The following is an 18131-nucleotide window of genomic DNA, read 5'->3' on the forward strand; positions in this document are numbered from 1 at the left end:
TATACATTCTTTTCCATTGCGCCTGGGACTTTTCAAAGATAGACCATATGCTAGATCATAAAATAAGATTTAACAATTTGGAAGAACTGGAATCAATAAGTGATATTCTTCAACCACAATGGAATTTAATTAGCAATTAATAAAAGAAGGAAATTATTCTTGATGCTGGGAAATCTTTGATAAAGTATTTTCATTTGAATTTCACTGAAAGTAGCTGGCAAGATGAAGAGTTCAAAAATTTCCAGTTGTTTGATTAGAGTTTTCCTCATGAAGTATATGTGCATTGTTATGGATTGAATTGTGTCCCCAAAAAATGTGTGTCAATTTGGTTAGGCCATAATTTCCAGTATAGCATGGTTGTCCACCATTTTGTGATCTGATGTGATTCTTACGTGTTGTAAATCCTAACCTTGGAAACCCTGGTGGCATAGTGGTTAAGTGCTATGGCTGCTAACCAAGAGGTCAGCAGTTTGAATCCACCAGGCACTTCTTGGAAACCTTATGGGGCAGTTCTACTCTGTCCTATAGTATTACTACGAGTCGGAATTGACTCTATGGCAACTGGTTTTGGGATGATGTTAATAAGGCAGATATGTTAATGAGGCAGGACTCAATCTACAGTATTAGGTTGTATCTTAAGTCAATCTTTTTTGAGATATAGAAAAGAGATTGGAGCAGAGAGGAAAGGGACCTCCTATCACCAAGAAAGAAGAGCCAGGAGTGGATTTCGTCCTTTGGACCTGGAGTAACTGTGCTGAGAAGCTCCTAGACAAGGGAAAGATTGATGACCAGGACCTTCCTCAAGAGACGACAGAGAGAGAAAGCCTTCTCTTAGAGCTGGCACCCTGAATTTGGACTTCTAGACTCCTAAACTGTGAGAGAGTAAATTTCTGTTTGTTAAAGCTATCCACTTGTGGTATTTTTGTTATAGCAGCACTTGATAACTAAGATATACATCAAATACCAAAGTCTCTGAGTCAAGAGCCAGAGGCTTTCTGGAATTCTAGGCTTCCTGTTTGATCTCTGTCCATCTTTCTCTTCTGATTCTTTTTTTTTTCCCCCTATAACTGGTGGACTAAAACTAGGACATACAGTAAAATGCTAAAAAAATAACATGCTTAAAAAGTAAAAATTTTTGATCAAAAAATACATAAAATTGAGAAAAGTAAAAAAAAAAATGAATTGGAGACAAAATTGGAAATTTAGTCTTGAATTACCCAAAAATATATTTTTAATCTTTCAGCTACATAGGTCAGGGAATTCTAAGAGAAAATAAAAGTTTGCAAACTTTGAAAATGCTAAATTATTCATACTGTATATACAAACTTAATGGTTTTCTCCATAATCTTAAACTTAAAAGTAAAGGTTTCCATGTATTGCATGTTAATAGAGTTTTATAAAGTTCAAGACTAGGGTATGGTTGCTATGAACACAGCACTTCATAACCTCATACCTTCTTTGGAGCCACTATGATCAGCATTCGGACCTGTGTTAGGAGTATATTTTGTATTTCTTGTTGCAGTGCTTTGTTTTGTCCAGTCAAAATTATCTGTATCATCTTGTGTGAATAAACAAATATTACCATCTTCAAATCCACAGTGAAATTCTCCTGTTAATAAATTAAATTAATATAAACATTGTAATATTCATATAACAAAAATTTAAAGCTTTATAAAGCAGTAATTGTGGAAGGTCACCATAATGACATGAGAACAACAAAAATGCACAAGGTTTACACTAACATAAACCTATTCCAAATTGAATGAAAAAGAATGATTGTGATATATAAATCCATCTCTTACTGAGTAATTATGGCCCCAACTATTTTCCCTGAAATATCCAGAGAAGTGAAATTAAATAGACTAATCAGTGTTTGAATTATGGCTGAAGAACTTTCACAACGGTGGTATAGAAACAATCATGACAAAACTGTCAATTGAAAATGATCTTTATTAATTTATCTGACATTTTAAAGATGTATCTCTTAAATTTATAATTTCTTCACATCATGTCTAGGAGTGCTTTCATGTATACCCATTTGCACAAATGGCAGTTTGCATAGAGTGAGATCATAGAAAATTATTTTTAAAAGCAATCACATTCATAATTTATTTGAATATGGGCTTGCCAGATGCTTGAAATTCACTTGAAGTAATGAGGAGGCTTTATAAAGGCCCATGGAAGGACTGGGGTTTCATGAATGTCTAACACATGGTGAGTTCAGACCCAAAAAACGTTCAGAGGGAGCTTTCTCCAACCGTTCCTAAAATGTGCATGGTTCCTATGTTTACACGTATCGAAGGGTTTTCTTACTGGGACCTACCTTACTTGAAAAACAGGAGTAAATAAAAGAGTTGATAACCTCTACAACACCAAAAATTGAACCGTATGTAATCCTTAATTGAGAAAAATTAAATATGGTTTATTTCAATGAACCTCATAAGAACTCTGTGAAATCACTGAAATCCTTACTTATGAGGCTAACGAAGGAGAAAACTGTGGCTAAGATCAGCTAATATGGGAAAGTCAAAATTGGATTCAGATTAGCCAGAATTTTTAGTGTAAACTATCAAAGAACAGATACTCCTATTTGACTACCAGTCCCCTCCCCTAATTAGTTTCTTATTGGCTATTCTTGGCAATAGAGGCTTTAGGATTGGGGTCATGCCTCTGCATTAGTTGGAAACTACTGGCACTTACAAATATAACAAAAGGCTTTACCTTTTATGTTTAAAAAATGTTCATTTTGTTTTCAGATTAAAGACTTGCTGCCTCTCTGTATTTATTTATATTTTATATTTGGGAGACATAAGGTTGCAGAGAATATAAATTTTCAAGGGATTCTAAATCAGTAAATTTATGGATAAACAATATTCCATGTAAAAGGTTTATTAGGTACATATTTATGCCCTCTATCTTGTAATAAATAAGCCCATGCTATCAATAAATAAGGCCTTTTGATCCTATCAGCTGAAAATATAAATTTAGTGACACCAGTATGGTTATGTGCATGTATGGATACTGGAATGTGTTTTAGGCACAATATGAGATTCCTTTAGTCGCTGCTTTCAAGTTATGCCAATCTCATAAGGGCACTGTTTGATTTAAAATGTTTTTAGTTCTTCAATAATATATATACATAAATAAGATATAAAAAGTCAAGTTGAAAGATTGAAGATTTCAGTGTATACATCTGCTATCAAATCTTATTTCTTGTATGCTATTAAAATTCTGTGCAATAAACTTTTATAACACCAATTAATTATATTTTCTATAATTCATTATACTTATTTTAAGAAAAACAAAAATTGTCACTAAAAATGAATGAACTGCTTTTAGAACCTGAATATATATGTCTCTCAAAGTAAAATTAAGCAACTATATGGCTTATAAAAACCTAAAAAAGGTTAGTCATGCCTAAAATTTTTCATAATTTAGGTTATTTTGTATATGACAGATAAGTTGTTTGCCATACATCTAAAGCTGATAAGACTACAATTACTTAAATCAGACAAAGAAACAAAGCAATCTAAATAGTTCTTCATTACTTCTTGGTACATACGTCTTTACAGTGAAGAAACCTATTACTGGAAACTTTTGATGAAAGGCTGGCAGGTCAGAAGGAAAAAAAATTCACAAAATTAAGGACCATAATAATTTTATGATTATCTCATCACTTTATATGAGATAATTATAAATATTTTTTAAAGAAGTAGTCATAAAAACTTTATTAGAATAAAGAATATTTTGATAGATAATGAAAATGCACTGATCTGTATAAAGTTATCAAAAGTCAAGGTAATACTAAATACTAAAATATCTCATAAAATAGAAATGTAACAATGTCCATGATTTTCAAAAAGATAATGGAACTAAAGACTGAGTTTGTCTTGAATTTTTCACTAGTTTTCTAAAATACAGCATGATTTTGACTGAGTTTCGATGGTCCATGGAATTAAAAGTATTTCAAATATTCTGTATTAATTACATGGTCTCCAAAATTTTGCTTTATTTCCTTGATTCCTTCCCAGTATGAGGAAGAAAGATTACAACTGAGGACTGAACAGCAATGACAGTATTGTCTCAAACCCTCTTTAGCCCACTTAATCTCTTGAATCATTCTTTCCAAAAAACAAACCAAACCCGTTGCCGTCGAGTTGATTCCAACTCGTAGTTACCCGATAGGACAGAGTAGAACTGCCCCATAGGGTTTCCAAAGAGCACCTGGTGGCTTCAAGCTGCTGACCTTTTGGTAAGCAGCCATAGCTCTTAACTACTATGCCACCAGAGTTTCCAAACATTCCTTACAACCAGCAAAAACCTAACCTTATATTAAAAATAAAAATACCTCTTAAGGACTGGTATTTTAGAGTGGGTTTGCATGGTAAATCCTGTCATTAGTTGAAAGTTGATTTGGGTAGATAGGAAGGTTTTTATGCATGAAAATGTTTTTCAGATATATGCATATATGATATTAAAGCCTCTAATGTAAAGGAAAAGATATTTTCCAGACGTTTCCAAAACTTAATAATTTTATGGACTACTGAGTTTAAATCAGACCAAAGAGATAATTTAAAAGTTTAAATCTTTATAGAAAAACCCCATTGCTGAGATATTTGAGGGACACAAGAGCTATTTTCAATCCAACTTCATTTTTTTTTTTTTTTTCAGTTAACACACTGGTGGCGCAATGGTTAAGGGCTGAACTGCTAACCAAAAGGTTGGCAGTTCGAATCCACCAGCCGCTCCTTGGAAACCCTATAGGGCAGTTCTATTCCGTCCCTACAGAGTCGCTATGAGTCGGAACCGACTTGATGGCACATAACAACAACGACTACATATTTTGGTTTATGGTATAGCCCGAGGTTACTATTCCTGAGGAAATGAGAGAGCAGGATATGGAAGGAATCTGGAAGAGCCAATAAATGATAAGAATAAAATTAAAATATAGCACTTAAGAAAATACGAGGTAAAGGCAGTAAAACTGCTGGGAAAAAAAGTGAACTTTCCATAGAAAAATGTCTTAAGCCATGGGTTTCTTTTACAGGTTGGACTATCTTTCCCCTTTTTGAATAATGTTTACCCGGTTTATTAAGAGCTAGACTCTATAAGGACTGGCGTTGTTTGATAAAGCATTTTCCTTAAATGTTTTTGAGGCCTTGAGGCAATTTTAAAAAACAAACAAAAACCAAACCCGTTGCCCTCGAGTAGATTGCGACACAAAGCGACCCTATCCCAGTGCCCTCGAGTAGATTGCCCTATAAAAAAAATATGGGACAGAACAAAACTGCCCAATAGGGTTTCCAAGAAGTGGAACCTTTTGGTTAGCAGATGAGCTCTTAACCACTGCATCACCAGGGCTCCAAGGCAATAACAAGGCTCAATAAATCAATTATTAAGGGGGAAAAGTACATAACTGTCAATAACATAAAAAAGACTACCCCTACTAACTTAGATAATTAATTGTGTACTGTTGACTAAAAAAGTCTTTGGTATTACACAATGCTTAAAATTATTTTAAATATAGAAAATGTCAATCCATTTATTGGCTACATGTAAAATGGCTGGTGAGAAAGAGAATTTGGTAATTAAGACTTAAAAAGTTCTATGTCATATTTGTTATTACTTAATAACCAATAGTAAAATAAATTCAAGATCCAGGAGCATTAAAGCAAATGTCAGTGCCTTCCACCCTTTCCTCCAAGATGAAACCCAAGCTTTTAAAGATGCATTGAAATTCTGACAAATACTGCACACCTTTAGGGCACACTTCTGGCATCTGTAACTTTAAAATGTCATAGTCCAATCACACTGAGCTATGCGGAGTGATGATCTAAACATGACCCTCATTCCAATGGCTGGCACACCTCTCCCCACTTTCTTCACCTAAGAAACCCCCACCCAAATACCATCTCTTCTGCAAAACTTCTTGATGGCTATAATATTAATAGTCATGTTCATTAAAGTTATCCATTAGCAAATTTCTCCTCTACTGTATATTTATAAAGGCATTTTGGTTTTCCATAGGTAGAAGCTGTTCAATTTCTTTTTTCGTGAGTCGAAATATTTCCTGGTCAAATTTTTCTGTATCTTAACTTTATTCTTTCCATGACAACTCCTTTTAAATATTTCTACTATAAATACAGTCAGAGAACTTACCTCCAAAGTTACTGTAATCAATAATAGTAGTTAAATATCAATAGTTTCTGGGTAGAAGCCAGGGAGAATCTGATTTATGTAATTCATTGTGAAACTGTTGTTTATTCATCTAACAACTGATTATTAAAAAAAAAAAAAAGATTATTAAGCACCTGCTAAATATGAGATGCTATGCTAGACACAAAGATAATGAGATATAGGGATAAAGAAGACACAGATTTAGCTTTTAAGGATCTTGGAGTTCACTGGAGGATATAAGAAATACTAATATAGTTATGGAGCCCTGGTGGCACAGTGGCACAGTTGGCAGTTTGAATTTACCAGCTGCTCCTTGGAAACCCTATAGTGCAGTTCTACTCTGGCCTATATAGGGTCCCTATGAGTCAGAATTGACTCAGTGGCAATGGGTTTTGTTTTTTGGTTAAAATAGTTATAAATTGTTATGGAAAATGAAAAGAGGAAAGATTTAGCAAAGGAAGAAGCATTTGTGCTAAACCTTTTAAGAAAACTTAGCCTTGCGTATACTTAATACCAACATGAGGCTAATAATATCTTCATTAAAGGGTTATTGTGATGACTAAAAGGTTACAGTTTGCACTTTACTAATCTAAGGGTTGGCAGTTTAAACCCACCCAGAGTCTGCAGAAGAAAGGCCTGGCAATCTGCTCCTGTAAAGATTACAGCCAAGAAAACCCTATGGAGCAGTTCTACTCTGTACATCATGAGGTAGCCATAAGTTGGAATAGACTCCACACCACTGAGTTTGCTTTTTTTTTTTTTTGGTTTGTGATGTCTAAAAGAACTTTTATACATGAAAGCACTCCATAATAAAATTCTATACCAATATTAAGTATTAGAATCTAGATATGCAGATATAGAAGAAAAGCAGCTCTTTGGTAGGAAATACAGCAAAACATAAGCGATGTCGTTTGGTCTGTGTTATATAGTCAGTGAAGGGCTACTGCAGAAAAGGAAATAAAGTAAAATGAGAAAAAGAGACTTGGGCATTTTCTTCACTAAGTATAGGTGATGGAGAATGTGAGAAGTGGGATGGGAGTAGGGATGCAGAGGTGGGTCTTCATTCTTGTTCTAGCCAAAAACCAAACCTGTGGCCATAGAGTTGATTCCGACTCAGTGACCCTATAGGACAGAGTAGGAGTGTCCCATAGAGTTTCCGAGGAGCACCTGATAGATTCCAATTGCCAACCTTTTGGTTAGCAGCTGTAGCAATTAACCACTATGCCGCCAGGGTTTAATTAATCCTTAATTTTAATACAAAATATTATTAAGAGGGTGGAAACTAGAGCATCTTCTTTCTCATAATAGAGCAGGACTATTATTACATAATTTAAATCTTCCAAATACCAACTATCTAAGTAACCAGAATCTTCTATGAGTGGAGTGTAGAAATTCAAAGAATGAACAATAATAATAATAAAAAAATTAAAACAACAAATAACAATCTTCAATCCTATAAAAGAAAAAAATAATCCCACAGTTACACAAATAACAAATGTTAACCTAGTTGGGGAAAATGGTTTCACATTTCCATATTTAGGAAAATTTATAAAACTCAAGGAAACCCTGGTGGCATAGTAGTTAAGTGCTACGGCTGCTACCAAGAGGTCGGCAGTTCAAATCCGCCAGGCGTTCCTTGGAAACTCTATGGGGCAGTTCTACTCTGACCTATAGGGTCGCTATGAGTTGGAATCGACTCAATGGCAGTGGGTGGCTTATAAATCTCAGTGATCAATATTAGGTCATATGTCTTCAGACCTGTGTCTTCTGAAATGTGAAAATTCATGATTAATGCTAATATTGCTGATTCTGGAGCCCTGGTGGCATAGTGATTAACAGCTCGGCTGTTAACCAAAAGGTTGTCAGTTCAAATCCACGAGCCGCCACCTTGGAAAATCTATGAGGTAGTTCTTCTCTGTTCTGTAGGGTTGCTATGAGCCAGAATTGACACGACAGCACCTAATAACAACAACATTGCTGATTCTAATCCCTTATGGTTTTGAACCAAATGAGAATAATTGCTAAATATTTGTGTATTTACACATTTCTATTTTTCTTATTTGTGAAACACAGTTCCATTTTTAAAGTGAAAAATACTTACTCAAATGAGGATTTACAGGAGCTAAAAGAAAAGCAAAAAGTAAAGTTAGCATGTCTTGAATGTCTTTTATAAATAAAAGTCTAATCAGTGTCTCATAGTTTCTCACTAAACTTAATGAGCTTCCCTACTGTGGCTATGGAGAATTATATCTGTAATCCATTTTGTTCTAGACGATTGAATTGTATCTACTTCAGAGCTCAGCAATAACAGTCTTTAAGTACCCAAAAGATCAATGCTAAATAGTGTGGGGCATTTGTTCATTTTCCAAAGAATGAAGTAGCTGACCATTTATCTCTTAATCAGTTCAAAAGGAAATACAGAAATCAAAACTGAGGCTGACAGTAGGCCAACCTAAAATCTAGATGTTTTAACAATGAAACCAGTGATCCAAGGGAGAACGTATTTTTTTTTTCTCTTATCTATTTCTGTTAAGAATAACTTGGCATATATGAAAATAAATCAATCCTCATATTACATCACAACATGTCATAAAACAAATAGTTATTCCAATGTCACTCTGTCACTTTGTTTAATTACATTAACACACAGTTTTCAAATGGGAGGCAACACGCGTTGTGCTTTTGTACACCAGCGAACTATTTGTCTCAGCCAAATAATCGTGTTTGCAATACAAGATACCAATTGATTTCTACCTAAAGAGGAATAAATACTTTAAATTTCACTGAAGCAACAACAAATACATATGTAATCTAAGGTACAAAACTGTATCTGTATATATTGATTAGGGATTTATTACTGAGAGAAAATTCCATGCTAGATAAAGGAGAGTATTATTGTAATGGGCAGTTATTCTACCCTGGAGAACTTTTATGTCTGTTTTGTTAATTCCTAGTGTTTGCTACTAACCATTTTTATTAAATTTGGACATTATTGTTAAAGTGTCATAAGTAGGTAAAACACAATCACATATACAAAGCATGTTCATAAATAACTGTAACATCAGTACACTGACGTGTTTTAACAAAATGAGTATTTTCGCAATTAATCATTTACGCTATTTCAACATACGGAATTTAGACTATTCCTATACTATGTTAGTTGTTTTTCTGATCTTGCATTCCCCATTTGACATTATAAAATTAATAATGTCTAGAAGAGACTATGTGTTTATCAGCTTCAAAGACAGTGGTGAAAAAACAATTTCTCTTCTTGAAAGAGATCAATATATTTTAAATATGAGCAACTGAAATTATAAAATTTCTATGTATTATTTTTCAAAGAAGTATCTTTGAATTACAATTTAGTTCTAAGAAAGAAGTCACTTCTACAAGTAACCTCTGAACAGAATGAATTTTACTTGAGCCTTCTCCTATATTTTAATGTCCAAATTCACTGCAATTAAAACACACCTTGTAAAATATACCAGTCTAAATTCTAAATATTGCAGTGAGATGATTTTTTTTAATTTTCTTTCACTCAAACTAACTTCTTATAAATGCTTCTAAACCACTAAAGTATACTTTGCCCAAATCTAAATTATATGGAAGTAATTTTAATTAAAATATTTAATTTTAAGCAGTATGCCTAAGAATACAAATATAATTTAAAAAACTTAGAACTTAATATAATATTTATTTTTCAGACCAGGAACATTGCTGACATCATCTCCTACATTTAATGCTAACTAAGGAATTTTTCTATATGTCTACCTTTGTAATCAATTACAATGTTTGATAACTAGGGTATTTTTTGTCACCTGGCTGATGATCTAGAAAGTCAATACACTAAATTTTATTTTGTGTCTCAATTTGGTAGATAATTGCAAACTACATGTAGTAGACAATTTAACATGCAAATAAAGATTTTTAAATAAAGGGCTACTTACCACTATATTTTATGACACGAATTGTTGAATCTCCTTCCCCAAATTTGGTAAGAGGAGTCAGTCGGACTTCATAAGCCTCTGGTTTAATTAGTTCAGTCAAGTTATACGTAATTAATTCTCCCTTTTGGATATTCCCATTTATTTTAATCTCCTGTTCCCACCAACGCTGCTGTCCAGCCTGAAATCAAAAGAATTATGTAATAATGTTTATAGTGTTTCCTTCACAGGCACTTAATGTATTATAATAAAAAAAGCATTCTGAAATTGTATTAAATAAGAAAGTATATTATATAAATATCTTTATTAAAGTTAACATTTCTACAACTAGCAAACAAATTTGCAGCTGTTTCCATTGGTCGGTTACGAAGTCATCCTAGTTTAGCTGACTAAATACATTTAATATGTTACCCAATATTAACTAAGGGTAAGAGAGTTAAAACAACAGTCTGTGCCCTGGAGGTCTGGGGAGATGGAATTTTAACTACTTCTAACTTAACATATTTATGGCATACGAGGTTCCTGAATATCTGCACTCTATTTATTATATTAATAAAAATATTTATCACACAACTAACAGTTGCCATGAAGTATTCTAGGAATTATGGATTAAAAAAAAAAAAAAGGAAGGCAAAGCCTTTAATTTATTCAAGGTAAGTCTTCAAGTCTGTTAGAAAGAGAAATACAATAAACAATAAATACATACTTTAATATGATTTCAAGCAGTCAAATGTGCAATAAAGAAAAAATAGCAAAGAGATCAAGAGATATAGTGGGAGGTGGATAATAGGGGCTCTTTTACTTAGATAATAGAGGATAACTATGTAAGAAAGTCAAATGCTACTGGAATGCTACACAAGGAAAGGCTAGAATTTTACTAATGGATTTGATGAGATGGAAATCTATAGTGACCTTGAAATATATGGTACCAGTGCAATAGTTAAGATGAAAGCCTGATTAGAGTAAGTTAAAGAAAGAATAGGTTTCACACCACAGACCCACATACAAAGCACTTGCCCAGACAGTTTTATAAGATAGTTATACAAATGCTCAAGAAACAAATAATCCAGTTTTATGTAAAATATACCAGAGAACATATAAAGAAAAAGAAAAAAAAACTGTCCAAGTAATTTCATTTAATTTAAACCAAAATCCACCAAGGACAGTGCTAGAAAGGAAAATTACATACATACAAACCACATTCATCAGTATATAAATAATTATAGTAATGTTATAACCGGTTTGATTTATCTCAGGAAGGTAAGGATGCAAGAATAAGTTAACATTAAGAAGTATGTTAATATATACCCAGTGCCGTCCAGTCAATTCCAACTCATAGCCACCCTATAGGATAGAGTAGAACTGCCCCATAGAGTTTCCAAGGAGCACCTGGTGGATTCAAACTGCTGACCTTTTGGTTAGCAGCCGTAGCACTTAACCACTACGCCACCAGGGTTTCCTATGTTAATATATAGTAGTCCTCAAATTACAATGTATTTGAATTACGACCACCTGTTTTTTGTTTTTTTTTATATATATCTTATATTTAGTAATATGTTGCAGCACTTAATTTGTTGATGTTATCATTCTCAGGTGTTCGCTCACAGGTGTTCAATTTTATGATTTACTGTTGAAAACACTGCTGGATTTATAGATGCTGATAATAAAAGACAGTATATTTTTTTTAAATGAGGTATTCGACTTATGTCAGAACTGACTTATGATGACGTGGTCAGAATGGAACCTTATTGTAGGTTGAAAGCTACTTGTAGCTAACTGGCAAAGGAAAAAATATCTATACATGTATATATAAAACCAAAACCAAACCCAGTGCCATCGAGTCGATTCCGACTCATAGCCACCCTATAGGACAGAGTAGAACTGCCCCATAGAGTTTCCAAGGAGCGCCTGGCGGGTTTGAACTGCTGACCCTTTGGTTAGCAGCCATAGCACTTAACCACTATGCCACCAGGGTTTCCACATGTATATATGGATATATATATTTTTCCACTAGGAGTAATACCAGTGGCTGTCAAGTCAATTCTGACTCATGATGACACCATGTGTTTCATAGCAGAGCTGAGGCTCATAGGGTTTTCAGTGGCTGTGATATTTTAGAAGTAGATTGCCAGGCATTTCTTTCACAGTACCACGGATGGATTTGAACCAACAACCTTTTGGTTAGTAGCTCAATGCTAAAATGTTTGCATCAAGACGGATAAAAAAATTGACAAACGTTGGCTCACATTTATAATAAAACTCTTAACAAGGTAGGGAAAAAGGGAACTAATAACTGAAACAAAATGTATATATATAATTTAACTAATTTTTTTTTTGTGTGTATGTGCATGTGTAATTAATCTAACCAAGTTTGCTGAATTTAAATAAATACAAAAAATTTATCACAATTCTATAAACCAATAAAATGGTTTAAATAAAACACAATTTTTTTTAAATTGTACTTTAGATGAAGGTTTACAGAAAAAAATAGTTTCTCATTAAACTATTAATACACATATTGTTTTGTGATATTGGTTGCCAAGCCCACGGCATGTCAACACTCTCTCTTCTCAGCCTTGGGTTCCACATTACCAGCTTTCCTGTCCCCTCCTGCCTTTTCGTCCTTGCCCGTGGACTGATATGCCTATTTGTTTTATGGGCCTGTCTAATCTTTGGCTTAAGGGTTACCATCAGGAGTGACTTCATTAATGAGTTAAAAGGGTATCCAGGAGTCACACTTTCAGAGTTTCTTCAGTGTCTGTCAGACCAGTAAGTCTGGTCTTTTTTGTGTGTGTGAGTTAGAATTTTGCTCTACGTTTTTTTCCAGCTATGTCTGGAACCCTCTATTGTGATCCCTGTCAGAGCAGTCGGTGGTGGTAGCCAGGCATCATCTAGTTATGCTGGACTGTCTGGTGGAGGCTGTGGTAGTTGTGGTCCATTAGCCCTTTAGACTAATCTTTCCCTTGTGTCTTTGGTTGTCTTCATTCTCCCTTGCTCTAGATGAGGTGAGACCAATGGAGTATCTTGCATGGCCACTCACAAGCTTTTAATACCTCAGGTGCTACTCACCAAAGTAAAATGTAGAACATTTTCTTTATAAACCATGTTATGCCAATTGGGCTAGATTTTGCCTGAGACCATGGTCCCCTCCCTCAGCCCAGTAATTTGGACCCTCAGGGAGTCTGGATGTGTCTATGGAGCTTCCATGACCTTGCCTTGTACAAGTTGTGCTGGCTTCCCCAGTATTATGTACTGTCTAGTTACCACTTTTGTCTATTTAGAAAACACACAATTTTTAATAGCAATTACAAATATATGAATTACTTACAAACAGATATAACAAAAGATATGCAAAAACGTAAAGGAGAAAAATTTAAAACTCTAGTGAAAGAATTAAAGATAGCCCTATATGAATGGAGGAATATGTTCTGTTCATGGATGAGAAGACCAAATATTAATAGACAACATGTCTCCCCAAATTAATCCATAAATTAATTAAAATTCCATACAAACTCCTGAAATGTTTTGTGGAACTTGATAAATTGATTCCAAAATTTACATAGAAAAGTGTTAAATCTGATGAAGAAAGCTTTGAGATACAAAAAAAAAAAAAAAAAAAAGTGGTGGGCTTGCCTTAAAGGTAACAATATTTTTAAAATCCCCAGTGTTCTTTTTTAGCTGTTTGCATTCTTCCATTCAACCTGTACATTGAAATATGAAATTTGAATTATTATCTTTTTATTTCTAGAAGTTCTATATTTTTAAAATTTTACATAGTATCATTTTTATAATTTCTTTTTTACAGACATTTTCAAAGTTTTCTTTGTATTTATGTAACAATTGCAAGCATGTTAAAATTGCAAGCATGTTATTGTTAGCTGCCATCAAATCAATTCCAACTCATGGCGACCCCATGTGTGCCAAGTAGAACAGCTCCATAGGATTTTCAAGACTGTGACTTTCCAAAAGCAGGTTCTCTATCTTCCTAGGCACCTCTGGGTGGGTCTATACTGCCAATGTTTCAGTTAGTAGTTGAGAGCTTGACCCTTTGTGCCACTCAGCTGCCATCATAAGCATGCTTGTCTTATAATACGTACCTGATACTTCTCATATCTGAAGTCTACAGTGCTCATGGAAATTTTTACCTAGTATTTACTTGGTTATTTTTGACTGTGTGCTGATCATTTGGCTTAAAATATTATCATCGGGAGTTCTTTGGAGCCTAGGGCATTTTTTTTTTTAGAGATGTACCTTTGTTTGACACATTTCAGAGAGCATCATTGGTCCAGTTCAGTTTTCTTTGATTGGGAAACCATTTGGTGGCTCAGGTTAAAGTGGAGAAGATTCCTTACCTAGGGTAAATCTTGGGTTTGATTCCTATCTGTCCCACCACTGCCAAGCTATTAGAACCAAAGTTCAAGTTTGTCTGAGTTGGCAAATAGCTGAGGGCAAAAGCAAGTTGGGTAGGCTGTTCCATTTACTACTCTGGATTCCCATTTTTCCTTATATTTTTACCTGGTAATGTCTCACTTTCTGGGTTGATCTTTGAAGCTTTGAAAAGAAAATTATACATATTTTATAGTCTATCCTGCTGTATTTCTGGAAATGGTAATATTAAATATACATTATTACCAAAGAACTAGACAAGTGACAAAAAATAAATAAATAAATAAATAAATAAATAACAGACTAGAAAAGAAAGCCCATATATGAAACCCTCATATAGGACAAAAATAACATTATAGATCAGACAGGAAAAGATAAACTACTCAATTGCTTATGCATATACAACAAACATGAATTGGATCCCTAACTGCAGTGAGATGGGTCGCTTTTATATAGCCTTTCTCGTCATGGTTTTGGAATTCCTACCCAACTGATGAGATGGGACTGTGCCAATAAGATAATTGTGGTCCACCAAGGGGACTGGTCAGTTTTGCCATCCTGCTAGGCTTAGAAGAGAGCAATTCCAGACTAGGAGAGGATATCACCACTAGCAATGAAGAACAGCCAAGAGCGGAATGTGTCTTTTGGACCCAGGATCCCTGTACAGAGAAGCTCCTGGAACCAGGAGACAGACAGAGAGAGACAGAGAGAAAGCTGTAATACTGAAGATGGTGAGAAGTGGTGCAGAGAAGGTTGGCAGAGACCGGGATGAGATAGCACAGTGGGCTTCCTAGCCCATGGAGTAGGAAAACTGAGTGCTTTTGGGCAGGAGGCTTGCTGGCAGAATAGGGTGCCTCTGGGCACTTATTGGCGGAGCTAAAAGAGCTTTGTAATACTAGCCCAAGCGGAACCAGAGAGATGCTGTCCTGATGGAAGAACAGTATCCTGAGTGTTCCTCAACCTGAACTGTTACCTACTAATTCCCTAATAAACCTCATAATGGTGAGTATTGTCTGTGAGCTCTGTGTGGCCACTGCAACGAATTATCAAACCCAGAAGAGAAGTAGAGAGTGCTGTGGGAAGGATTGGTAAAGATGATGGAGAGAGGAGGTACGTCTGACCTCTGCCTCATAGGAATCAGCCTTGGGCTGTTGATCTTGATCTTGATTTTCTTTTCCCTTTGTGAAGTTCAAGGAGATAAGATGCCACCCCCACATCATTTTTTATACTAACTTACATCTTTTACAGTAAAGACAGTCTAGGAATAATCAAATACTTGAAGATAAATGGCAAAACTTTAAATATTTTTAAAAATACAGAAGAATGTCCCTATGATCTCAAACAAGGCTTTGCTTTCTTCAATACAGTAGAAGAGCATAAGTCATAAAGCAAAAAAGACTGATAAATTAGTCAATATTAAACTTAAAAAGGTCTTCTTATCAATATTACCCATTAATCAGGGAAAATGCATGCAGAGGTTTGGAGAAGACACTTGAAATATGTGCAGTTAACCACAAAACCCTAAAAACTCTTACACCTCAATAAAAAAACCAACTCAATAGCAAGATGAGTCAAGATAAGACTAGACATTTCACAGGTGAGGAAACTCAAATGACTAATCAGTAAGAGAAGATACACAACGTCATCATGAGACAAGGAAATGAAAATTAATACCACAATACTACTTTGTACCAAATACAAAGTATACAAATGTTTATTAAAAATAACAATATTGAGGTTTGTTGTTGATATAAAACAGTAAAAATTTTTATACATTTCAGGAGCTGGTCAGGGTTGAGAGTGGTGGTGGTAAGATTTTACCCTTCTTAAAAGCTAACTATCTACATCAATTGGTCTCAACCCACCTGGAGCAAAGGCAAAGGAAGAACACCAAGGTCACATGACAACTAAGAACCCAAGAGACAGAAAGGGCCACATGAACCAGAGACTTACATTATCCTGAGACCAGAAGAACTAGTTGGTGCCCGGCCACAATCGATGTCTGCCCTGTCAGGGAACACAACCGACAACTCCTGAGGGAGCAGGAGACCAATGGGATACAGACCCCAAATTCTCATGAAAAGAACATACCTAAATGGTTAATGGTATGATTGCGACTAGAGGAATCCCAGAGACAACGCTCCCCAGAACTTCTGATGGCACAGGACAGGAACCATCCCCGAAGACAAATCATCAGGCATGAAAAGGACTGGTCAGTGAGGGGGAGAGAGATGCTGATGAAGAGAGAGCTAATTAAATCAGGTGGACACTGGAGAGTGTGTTGGCAACTCGTGACTGGAGGGGGGATGGGAAGATAGAGAGAGAGGGAAGATGGCAAAATTGGCACGAAATGAGAGACTATAAGGGCTGACTCAATAGGGGGAGAGCAAGTGGGAGAAGGGAGTAAGATGTATGTAAACCTACATGTGACAGACTGATTGGAATGGTAAATGTTCACTTGAAGCTTAATAAAAATTAATTAAAAAAAAAGCTAACTATCTAACGTGCCAGTTTCATGAATGCTAGTAGAAGGCTCAGAACTACTGGCTCAGACACAACAGATTCACAACACACCAAGTACAGCATGATCTTCATGTTTGTCGGTTCCACTTGCCTTGCAAGCTCCACAGGTGTGATGTGGATGATTCAGGTAAGTGTTGCACATGCATTGGGTTTGCATCACATCTGAGTAGTCCCAAGTTTAGGAATCCTGAGAATTTTATAATGGACAGGCTCTGCCCAACCATTGCTAGACCACTTCATTGCCATTGCCCGACCATTGCTAGATACTAGTGGTTTCTTTTAATACCTCTGCATTGATTACTCTCTAACTTGTATGTATTTTCAGGTCAGATAACTAATATATATATATATATATATATGTATGTATACCTATAGAGTCCTACTATTTGTCGGGAACTATGTTAAATCATTATTATATTTCACTAGGAGTTGTGGTAAATGAAATATAATAATGATTTAACATAGTTCCCGACAAATAGTAAGGACTCTATAGGTATACATACATACATACATATATATATATATATTAGTTATCTGACCGGAAAATACATACAAGTTAGAGAGTAATCAATGTAGAGGTATTAAAAGAAACCACTAGTATATATATGTATGTATGTATGTATGTATACCTATAGAGTCCTTACTATTTGTCGGGAACTATGTTAAATCATTATTATATTTCATTTACCACAACTCCTAGTGAAATATAATAATGATTTAACATAGTTCCCAACAAATAGTAGGACTCTATAGGTATACATACATACATACATATATATATATATATTAGTTATCTGACCTGAAAATACATACAAGTTAGAGAGTAATCAATGCAGAGGTATTAAAAGAAACCACTAGTATCTAGCAATGGTCGGGCAATGGCAATGAAGTAGTCTAGCAATGGTTGGGCAGAGCCTGTTCATTATAAAATTCTCAGGATTCCTAAACTTGGGACTACTCAGATAAAAAAAAGAAACTATTTATTACTAGCCCTATATTTTTCTATATTACAGATGAGGAAACTGAGACAGAGGGAGGCTAATGTTTCTCTTCTAAGGTTGTACAGCTAGAGAGTGGCAACCCCGTAATTCTAAATAGCTC

At 34.8% G+C, this 18131-nt stretch overlaps 1 protein-coding gene across 1 annotated transcript in view; it reads right to left on the reverse strand.

The window, feature by feature from the left end:
- MDGA2 (MAM domain containing glycosylphosphatidylinositol anchor 2) overlaps positions 1–18131 on the reverse strand; it is a 943396-nt gene that overhangs the window by 32824 nt on the left and 892441 nt on the right. Inside the window, exons 11-13 of the mRNA XM_049897699.1 lie at positions 10125–10302; positions 8279–8299; positions 1454–1609 (exon numbers count right to left, since the gene is read on the reverse strand). Coding sequence (XP_049753656.1) covers positions 1454–1609; positions 8279–8299; positions 10125–10302 — 355 coding nt within the window. The remainder of the gene's footprint in view (positions 1–1453; positions 1610–8278; positions 8300–10124; positions 10303–18131) is intronic.

Source organism: Elephas maximus, chromosome 10, assembly GCF_024166365.1.
Source record: "Elephas maximus indicus isolate mEleMax1 chromosome 10, mEleMax1 primary haplotype, whole genome shotgun sequence".
Classification (NCBI taxonomy): Eukaryota; Metazoa; Chordata; class Mammalia; order Proboscidea; family Elephantidae; genus Elephas; species Elephas maximus.